This window comes from Salvelinus sp. IW2-2015, linkage group LG17, assembly GCF_002910315.2.
Source record: "Salvelinus sp. IW2-2015 linkage group LG17, ASM291031v2, whole genome shotgun sequence".
In the NCBI taxonomy this organism is placed as follows: domain Eukaryota; kingdom Metazoa; phylum Chordata; class Actinopteri; order Salmoniformes; family Salmonidae; genus Salvelinus; species Salvelinus sp. IW2-2015.
The window spans coordinates 1,929,536-1,940,555 of NC_036857.1; the positions used below are offsets into that span (position 1 = coordinate 1,929,536).

At 44.8% G+C, this 11,020-nt stretch overlaps 1 protein-coding gene across 1 annotated transcript in view; it reads left to right on the plus strand.

The window, feature by feature from the left end:
• The first annotated feature begins 1,265 nt into the window (after positions 1–1,265).
• Positions 1,266–11,020, plus strand: part of LOC111976833 (kelch domain-containing protein 8B) — a 57,841-nt gene continuing 48,086 nt past the window's right edge. Inside the window, exons 1-2 of the mRNA XM_024005987.2 lie at positions 1,266–1,426; positions 9,314–9,538. Coding sequence (XP_023861755.1) covers positions 1,288–1,426; positions 9,314–9,538 — 364 coding nt within the window. The 5' untranslated portion in view covers positions 1,266–1,287. The remainder of the gene's footprint in view (positions 1,427–9,313; positions 9,539–11,020) is intronic.

Consider the following 11,020-nt stretch of genomic DNA (forward strand, 5'->3'; position numbering starts at 1 on the left):
GGTTTGTGTCTCACTGCTTTGCTTTATCTTGGCCAGGTCGCAGTTTGTAAATGAGAACTTGTTCTCAACTGGCCTACCCGGTTAAATAAAGGTGGGGGGAAAAAGTAAAAATACTCCCCTTCCCCACGTCTCTCTCTCTTCTAGCTTGCTTTGCCACTCTCTTTTCTCTCTGTCTCATCCTCCTTCAGTCGCCCCTCTCTGTCTGCTCTCCACGTTTGTCTTTGGTGTGTGTGTGTGTGTGTGTGTGTGTGTGTGTGTGTGTGTGTGTGTGTGTGTGTGTGTGGTGTTTGGCTCTGAGTCATGTTCTAAGTAGGAACAGGCCCTCTGTCAGCAAGCTGTGCCTGTGCAGCAGGCTACAGGGACACGGGGGGAGGGGGGTGATACATGTACAGCTGCTACATGATAAGACTAGGAGCTGTTTTTGCATTCAGAGCTTCAGTTCTCTGTCTGAAAGTGTAACAGTTAGTTTTCCCGCTTCTCTAGATTAGTGCGATGCTGTAGTCACAACTCAGAGTGCTTTAATCGTCCTCTCCTCTTTCCTCTTGACCTTTCCAACCCGTCCCCTCACTCTATCTACTCTGCCTTCCAGCAATCCACCCAGCCACGCATATATTCATAAATATACCCACCCATCCATCAATGTGTGGTATATGACCAATATACCACGGTTAAGGGCTGTTCTTAAGCACGGTGCAACGCGGAGTGCCTGGACACAGCCCTTAGCGGTGGTATATCTCTGATATGCCTCGGCTTTCAACCAATCAGCATTCAGGGCTTGAACCATCCAGTTTATAATCATAAATATACCCACTCTTCCATTCATCCATCCATCCATCCATCTATTTCCAGACACTCTGCAGTGAGTGTCAACGTGTGTCTCTCTCCTCGGTATCTGACAGGAAGTGCAGTGGCATTAAGGCCGGCATGTGGTTGTCTCTCTCCTCGGTATCTGACAGGAAGTGCAGTGCCATTAAGGCCGACGTGGTTGTCTCTCTCCTCGGTATCTGACAGGAAGTGCAGTGGCATTAAGGCTGACATGTGGTTGTTCCATTTTATTCTATCAACACTTTGGATAATGGAATTGGGAGCTGATGAAATTACGCCCACTCTTTTGTTCAATCTGAGACATTTCTGACTCTCTCTCTCTCTCTCCCCCCCCCTTTTCTCTCTATCTCCCCTCTCTCTCCCCTCTCTCTCTCTCTCTCCCCCTTTCTCTCCCCTCTCTCTCTCTCTCTCTCTCTCTCTCTTTCTTCTCTGTCAGATGGGAAGGTGTATGCGCTGGGAGGGATGGCAGCTGACACTACGCCCCAGGCGCTAGTGAGGGTCTACGAGCCGGAGAAGGACCAATGGCAGGCCTTGACCTCCATGCCCACGCCTCGCTACGGAGCCACCTCCTTCCTGAGAGGCAACAAGATTTACGTGCTGGGTAGGTCACGCCCCCATCCCCCCACACCCCCAATGTGTGCCACTCTGGTTATATCTGCCCTACGGCCACACACTCCACATGTACACTCTGTCGTACCGCACACACATTCAAATATGGTTGCACGTACAGCACATGTACACGAACACACACACTCTCTCTAGCTAAGAGGTCTGGGGAGGGCCCATCTCCATCTCACGGTCTACACACACGAGAGAGAGAGGAGAGAGGAGAAGAGAAGAGAAGAGAAGAGAAGAGAAGAGAAGAGAAGAGAAGAGAAGAGAGAGAGAGAGAGAGAGAGAGAGAGAGAGAGAGAAGTCATGCAGAGGAACAGCTCCTGACTTGTTATAACTTTTTGTTTGTTAAGAGCGAGATTGACACGATTCAATTAGCAAAAAATGTATAGGTAATCAAATTGTACAACTGAAGATCAACAAAGGAGGAAAAAATTGACAGAGAGTGAGTTAAAAGACCAATCTTCATCGTGGTAGCTAGCCAAATTCAAATCGGTCAGTTAGCTTAACGTCTAGCTCTAACTGTTTACTGGTGGTAACCATAGCAACATGGCCACTGAGGCAGCGCTAGCAGCGTTAGCAGCGACAGAAACNGACCGTGAGACCGTGTCCTTCACTTCTGTAGATCTGTTCTCTGAGTCCCCGAGCAAACATGATCAATCTGATTATTAATTATTAATATGTCACAAGAACAGATGAAATTCATAGGCAATCATTCACATTCATTCACTGGTACCTGCACTGCAGCTGTGGCCTACAGCCTTCACTGAGTAGGAGCGGAGACATATACCTAAATATATGACTGTGTAGGAGAAAAACATGTTTCAAAAGTTGTGCTCTTATGAATATTCATGAGTGAAGTCCATCGCCAGCAGGACACTATAACCTCATARTTCTATCCAGGGCTGGTACATCTATCTGGTGTTCCTGTATTACTGGCTGCCTGTCTGGCTYCCTGCTGGTCTCCAGTCACATAGATAAATGGCTTGCTAGCTAGCAGGCTTATGCTGCAGAATCACATTACAGGGATCAATTGAGGGATGAGGGTAATTATTTTATTCATGTTGTTTGTTAAGCAACTGGAGGTACAATAGTCTATCAGGGTCAAACTAAATGCTACTGGTCAAAAAAAATCTAAATCTGTCTGGAGAAGTGTTCTGTACACTAATCACCACCACACACACTTCTTCCCATCAATATCAATTTCTCCCTTCTGGAAGTGTGGGGAAAGGATGCTCTGTTCAAAATGTGGACAGAAGTACACCTTGATGCACTTGTTCCTATTTACAGTGCAATTTAGAAACTCTTATGATTTAATGTAAAACAAACACTTTACTGTACAGGCAGGATAATATTGCTGCTCAAGCGTTAGTATGCCAGATAACTAACGTGAATAGAACTGTCATAAAATGTAAATGGTTTTTAGAATGATATTGCTTGCGAATGGGACTGTATTTCAGCCTGTCAGACTGTTAGTTCCTCACACAGCAAAGTGCATAAGCCAAGGGAATTAGGGGTACTGAGTCCAGCTCTAACCACTAGGCTACCTGCCGCCCAGTGATTTAACCAACATTTTTGTAATTTTTCGGTATTTAAACAACCAATTGACTGACATCAGTTCAATTATTAGAATTCGATTTCGTTCGTTTTTTTCCTGTGAGCTCAATGCGCACATTGCACAGTTTCTCTAGAGATCAATCCGATCCAGCCTGAACTGTGCGATGTAGTTTAACACGTACAACCTGGTAATTAACTACAATGACCACAATCCATTGCGCATCTACTTGTCCGGTCTGTGTTTCTTTTACTCTTGTTATGGAAGAGTTCTTGATGCTGAGGGGATATAGAGAGCAGCTGTTGTTTCGCCACGTATCTCTACCTGAAAATACATGATCACAGTGATTGATAGTTGCTTTTTAGCAGTCATAAAAGTATMCCTTATTTACTTTGAAGAAATACAAAATAGTGATTTTGTCAGACAGCAGAGGCAGCAGCTCTGTAGAGATGAAAGGATGACTTGGAATAAAATAATAAATTCATCAAATAAAACGAATGTAATGTAATCGCTCAGCACTACTGACGAGGCTACGTCGGCAAGTGGATAAACCGTCTCTACCCTCCATTCTATTGGTGGATGTGCAATCACTGGACAAGCTCTTTTCAAGACCATCCTATCAACGTGATCTGAAGAACTGTCKTATCCTGTTTCTCTGAGTCGTGAGTGATCAAGGACATGGAAAATATAAATCTAGCTGCTATTTTTATAACAAAAAATGTTTACCCCCTTTTTCTCACCAATTTCGTGATATCCAATGGCGATCCAATTACGTGTCGGATGAAACACCGTTCAACTGATGACCCGCAGTCAGCCTGCAGGTGCACGGCCCGCCACAAGAAGTCGCGATGAGCCAAGTAAAGCCCCCCCCCCCGGCCAAACCCTCCCCTAACCCGGATGACGCTGGGCCAATTGTGCACCACCCTATGGGACTCCCAGTCACGGCCAGTTGTGACACAGCCTGGGATCAAACCCGGGTCTGTAATGACACCTCAAGCGCTGTGATGCAGTGCCTTAGGACCTCCCGAGTGGTGCCGTGGTCTATCTAGCTGCTACTGATAAGAGGAGGATTTGTTCAGTCAACCACCTGCATYAACACAGAAATTGGTTTATAGAACAGCACATGAATAGAACACAGAAATTAGTTATAAGAAAATCACAAACATGAAAATTCCCCTTACATTATCATGGATTACAAAGGAAAACTCAGCCACGAACTGTCCAGTGAAGCGAGCCTACCAGATGAGCAAAATACCTTCTATGCTGTTCCGGCACCAGCTGTTCCGGACGACTGTGTGATCACGCTCTCCGTAGAGCTAAAGGTGAGACCTTTAAACAGGTTAACATTCACAAGGCCACAGGACCYGACAGATTACAAGGATGCATACTCCGAGCATGCACTGACCAGCTGGCAAGTGTCTTCACTGACATTTTTCAACCTCTCCTTGACCCAGTCTGTAATACCAACATGTTTCAAGCAGACCACCATAGTCCCTGTGCCCAAGAACGCCAAGGTAATCTGTCTGAATGACTATGGTCCCATAGCACTCTCATCTGTAGCCATGAAATGCTTTGAAAGGCTGATCATGGCTCACATCAACACCAACATCCCAGACACCCTGGACCCACTCCAATTCGCATGGCCCCTCCCAGCAGATCCACAGTGACGCAATCTATTGCATTCCACACTACCCTTTCCCACTTGGACAAAAGAAACACCCACATGAGAATGCTGGTCACTGACTACAGCTCAGTGTTCAACACCATAGTGCCCTCCAATCGCATCACTAAGCTCAGGACCTTGAGACTGAACACCTCCCTCTGCAACTGGATCCTGGACTTCCTGACGGGCCACCCCCAGATGCTAAGGGTAGGCAACAACACATCTGCCACGCTGACCCTCAACACAGGGGCCCCTCAGGAGGCCATGCTTAGTCCCTTACTGTACTCCCTGTTCACCCATGACTGCGTGGCTGCGCATGACTCCACCACCATCATTAAGTTTGATGACAACAGGACGGTGGTAGGCCTGATCATAGACAACGATGAGACAGCCTATAGGGAAGAGGTCAGAGACCTGGCGTTGTGGTGCCAGGACAACAACCTCTCCCTCAACGTCAGCAGAACAAAGGAGCTGATAGTGGACTACAGGAAACAGAGGGCCGAGCCCCCATRCKCATCGACAGGGCTGTAGTGGAGCGGGCGTAGAGCTTCAKGTTCCTCAGTGTCCACATCACAAAGGAATTATCATGGTCCACACACACCAACCCAGTCATGAAGAGGGTACGACAACGCCTKACAGATCCTCAAAAAGTTCTACAGCTGCACCATTGAAAGCKTCTTGACTGGCTGTGCCACCGCTTGGTATGGCAACTGTTTGGCATTCGATCGTAAGGCGTTACAGAGGGTAGTACATCACTGGGGCCGAGTTGCCCGCCATACAGAACCTCMATACCAGGCAATGTCACAGACAAAAATGATCAAAGACTCCAGCCATCCAAGTCATTGACTGTTCTCTCTGCTACCGCACGACAAGCAGTACCTGAGTGCCAAYTCTAGGACCAAAAGGCTCCTTAACAGCTTCTACCCTCAAAAGTCATTAGACTGCTGAACAATTAATCAAATGGCCACCTGGACTATTTACATTGACCCCCTTTTTATTTGCACTGCGTGTCTTGCACTGGCTCTAAGAACACTCACTAGACCAAACTCACAACCTCTACACTGACACTCTAACACACACATACACAGACACACTACATACGCTCACACACACAAAACACACACATGCATATTGACGCCACACACACACACACACACAATCACACACAGATAGACACACTTTCAAACGCTTTCTCAATCTTCACATACGCTTCTGCTACTCTGTTTATTATATATCCTGATTGCATAGTCACTTTTACCTTTACCTACGTGTATGTACAGTATTACCTCAACTACCTCGTACCCCTGCACATTGCCTCGGTACCGGTACTCCTTGTATATAGTCTCATTATTACCTCAACTACCTCGTAGCCCTGCACATTGCCTCGGTACCGGTACTCCTTGTATATAGTCTCATTATTACCTCAACTACCCTCGTACCTCACATTGACTCGGTACTGGTACTCCTTGTATATAGTCTCATTATTACCTCAACTACCTCGTACCCCTGCACATTGACTCGGTCCCGGTACTCCRMGTATATAGTCTCATTGTTAAAGAAAGTTAAGAAAGTTTCTATCCGTGTTTGGCTCTCATGACAGGTGATGCTCATGAATATAACCTGATGAATATTACCTGAAGTACACCAGGCTTTGTGTCGGTGTCAGCAATCAGCGTGTGATCGCAGTGGGATCACTGTCACTATGTCCAGGCTGATCAAACACTTGACACTGACATGCTGCAGTGCAGACACTGTCAACTCAAACATGGATAGAAACTTTATTCCATCTCCAATAGGGACCTTTTTTTACTGTCTGCAGGTCCAACAGCAGAGAGACTGACAGGCTGTATAATCTTTACGATACACACTGCCAGCCAGGCTCCAAGTGTAATACTCAACAGTACTCACACACTCTCACACGCAAGGATGTACGTGCATGTGGGGTGCACACACACACACAAACTAACACACACACACACACACACAAATACTCTCTCTCTCTCTCTCTCTCTCTCTCTCTCTCTCTCTCTCGCTCTCGCTCTCGCTCTCTCTCTCTCTCTCTTTCTGGGTAGCTGTCATGTTTGGTGAGTAGAGTTGGAGGAGAGAAAGCCTTGGGCTTTCACAGAGGGAGAGAGAGAGGACCAGAGAGGTTGGAAAGGGAGAAACCAATGGAACGAGACAGAATACACACATATTTATCGCTGGACGTACTGCATGTTCACTGGGCCATGTGCCAAGCTTATATTTGAGAACACACCCGAGGATATTTGTCTGCTCCTAACAGATATGGAATCAGCATTGCTAATAAAGGGACATCATTTCAAACCGTCCATTAAGTACACTCTAAAAAGAAAAGGTTCCTGGAGTATCCTTCAGGGGTTCTTCACGTTGAAACTGTTGGGGAACCCCTATAAGTTCTTTAAAGAACCCCTTTTAATGGATCCTCAAAGAACCTTTTAGGGTTCCATTTGTATTACCCCCCCATTATTATTATTATTATGAATATTCAAAACAATAACAGCAATAGTTTAGTTGTCAGTGTTTATTATGATTTTAGTGGCAAAGCAGAGTAAGAAAATCCCAATATGAGATAAACTCCCAGCAGAGCCCCAAGTCCAATGGACATATCCTCCGGTGTGTTGATGTTCTCCGTATCCACAGCCAGAATGATTTTACAGTGCATGGTGATCGAACAGGTTTCCTGTTATATTCAGAGGTGTAGGGAGGGTGATGTCTGTGAATCCAAAAATGTTTAATTATACAGATGATCAACAAAACATGCACTCAACAATATTCATACCTTGGTTTTTGTGGTAAATATGAATGAAAAAAACGGTATTATGGACATACCTTGTCCATAACGTAGAGGCCTGTGGGATTTTCATTGAAGAGGTAAGGGAGGAGGATGGTTCATGTGATCTGCATAACATACCAATACCTACTGACATACCTTTTTATGCCTCCTCATATACCTACAAACACAAAAGTGTGCAGTTCAGTCATCCCAATACAGCTAGCCTTTAACATATTTTTATATTCTACAGTACATAGTCTTACCTCTTTGTTGAATGATATCCATTGAGTTGTGTCCATTTWCTGTTTTAGAAAGATTGGCACAAATATGAAAAGATAGATGGTGTCATCAGAAAACAATATAAATTTAGATCATACAAGGGACAAACCTTAACTTAACCTTTCTGGCGCAGGTCGATCTGCTAGCGACCCCTCTACAACATCTGGTGAAATTGCAGAGCGCCAAATTCAAATAACAAAATAGAAATATTTAACATTCATGAAAATTACATGTCATACATCAAAATAAAGCTTAACTTTTGTTAATCCAGCCGCTGTGTCAGATTTCAAAAGGGCTTTACGGTGAAAGAACACCATCGATTATCTGAGGACAGCGCCCCGCATACAAAAGCATGAAAAACATTTTTCAACCAGGCAGGTGCGCCACAAAAGTCAGAAATAGCAATATATAAAATGCTTACCTTTGATGATCTTCTTCTGTTGGCACTCCAAAAGGTCCCAGCTACATCACAAATGGTCCTATTTTCGATAAAGTCCTTCTTTATAACCCCAAACTCAGTTTAGCTGGCGCCTTCATTCAATAATCCACCGGTGTCCTCCTTCAAAATGAACACAAATGAATCCCAAACGTTACCAATACACTTTTCCAAACAAGTCAAACAAGGTTTATAATCAAACCTCAGGTACCCTAATACGTAAATAAACAATACAATTTAAGACGGAGAATCGTTATTGTCTTTACCGGAGATAAACAACAAAGAACGCGCTCTCATCCAGCGCATGAAAAAACTACAGCCAAAATGGGAGCCACTAAAACTACAAATTCTAGCAATTTTTCCAAAAAAAAGCCTGAAACTCTTCTAAAGACTGTTGCATCTCGGGGAAGCCTAGGAACTGCAATCTGGGAGGATTTGCCTCATAATAAACATGACAGCCATTGGAAACAGTGGTAGGTTAAACTTTTTTTTGGGGGGGGATGGTTTGACCTCGGGTTTCGCCTGCCATACAGTTCTGTTATACTCACATACATTATCCTACAGTTCTAGAAGCTACAGAGTGTTTTCTATCCAAATGTACCATTTTATGCATATCCTGTTAGTAACAGGCAGTTACTTTGGGCACGCTTTTCATCCGGACGTCAAAATACTGCCCCCTAGCCCAAAGAGGTTTAAATTGAGGAGATCTTTACATTTTTCAGTTAAGTGCCTGCACCTGCTGTCTTTAAATTAAAATCCAAATGTTTCAGTTGGGCAGTATAGGTTCCTGCAAGAACCCCCCCCCCCCCCCCCAACTAAGGAGGTTCCTCGATGAACCCCACCTCCTATGGGTTCTTGGAAGAACATTTTTGTGGCCTGAGTTTCATTGTCATGAACCCTACGGTTCTTCAAAGAACTTTGAGGATCTTAGAAGAACCCTTGTTGAACCCCTAATTTTTAGAGTGCCAACACTTAGTCCTTTTTTTCTAACTGTTTCTCTCTCTCTTCACATCTCCTCTCATCCCTCCCACCCATTCTGACCTTTCATCTCTCCCTCTCTGTCATTCCCTCTCTCTCATGCCCTGCTGCCCACTCCCTTTGACCGTCTCTCCCTCTTCTCCTTCCTTCCTCCCCTCTCCTCCCTGGCAGGTGGGCGTCAGGGAAAGCTTCCTGTCACAGCCTTCGAGGCCTTTGACCTGGAAATGAAGAGTTGGACGCATTACCCCTGTATCCCCAGCCGCCGAGCCTTTGCCTGCTGTGCTGCCACCGAGCGGGGCTTCTTCAGTCTAGGAGGGCTCCAGCAGCCCTGCCCCCATAACTTCTACTCCAGACCTCACTTCGTCAGCACGGTGGAGGAGTACAACCCAGAACAGGGTGAGTCCCTTCAGTGCTACAGGTGCTCCACTCACAGAATTAAATAAAACCCTGTATTGTTAACTTCTATTGTATCTCTGTCAATACTCCCATTCAGTCAGTCCCACTATAGCTCCAATACTCTCATTCAGTCAGTCCCACTATAGCTCCAATACTCTCATTCAGTCCGTCCCACTGGTGAGCTGAACTCATTTGGCTCAACATCATGTCTCCCCTTATAAAGCCATACATGCAAAATGTCCTCCATACAAGCCAACACCAACCCTATAGACTCAAACACTGCCCTTACACACTGTAACACATTTAGCTTAGCTTAGCATACATGACCGACCACCTTGATTCTGTCTTATGTAGCAAAATTTGAAATAGTGTATTTTACATTGGATAAAAGCAGAGACAKAGAGCTACAAAATGCTATATAACACACTGCATTTGAGGAACAAGCTTTGAAATTTGATAAACTCGTAACCTCGCTTTTGAAGAAAATGGCCTTTAAATGTTTTGGATGGACAACATGGCGCTGACAGAGATGGTCGCCTCGCTTCAGGTCCTTAGGAAACTATGCAGTTATTAGTTTTTTTATGTATTATTTTATGTATTATTTCTTACATTGTTAGCCCAGGAAATCTCAAGTATTATTACATACAGCCGGGAAGAACTATTGGATATAAAAGCGATGACAACTTACCAACATTAAGACCAGGAATACATCTTTCCCGAAGCAGATCCTTTGCTCGTACCTCCACCCTGGACAATGGATCTTATCCCAGAGGCCGACCTGACCTACTGGTCAGACTCAGAAGGCGAGCACACCATCCACCGCTTCCGAGCATATTGCTCGCCAATGTCCAATCTCTAGATAACAAGGTGGACAAAATTAGGGCACGAGTTGCCTTTCAGAGATGGTAACATTCTCTGTTTCACGGAAACATGGCTCACTCGGGATATTTTGTCAGAGTTGGTACAGCCACCCGGTTTCTTCATGCATTGCGCCGACAGAAACAAACAAATCTCTCTGGTAAGAAGAAGGACGAGGTGTATGCCTTATGATTAACGACTCATGGTGTGTAACTGAGACCTTTTGGAGTGCCAACAGAAGAAGATCTTCAAAGGTAAGGCATATATTATATCGCTATTTCTGACTTTTCGTGTCGCAACTCCCTGGTTGAAAATGATTTGTTATGCATTTGTGTGCTGGACGCTGTACTCAGATAATCGCATGGTTTGCTTTCGCCGTAAAGCCTTTTGGAAATCTGACCCTTGGCTGGATTAACAACAAGTTAAGCTTTATTTTGATGTATGCACTTGTGATTTCATGAAAGTTTAATATTTATAGTAATTTAATTTGAATTTGGCGCTCTGCCATTTCACCGGATGTTGGCCAGGTGGACGCTACCGTCCCACCTATCCAAAGAAGGAATCATGGCAAGGCGACTGGAAACATGACCAAACAGTGCAGCATTACCTCCGCAAGGCAAATCA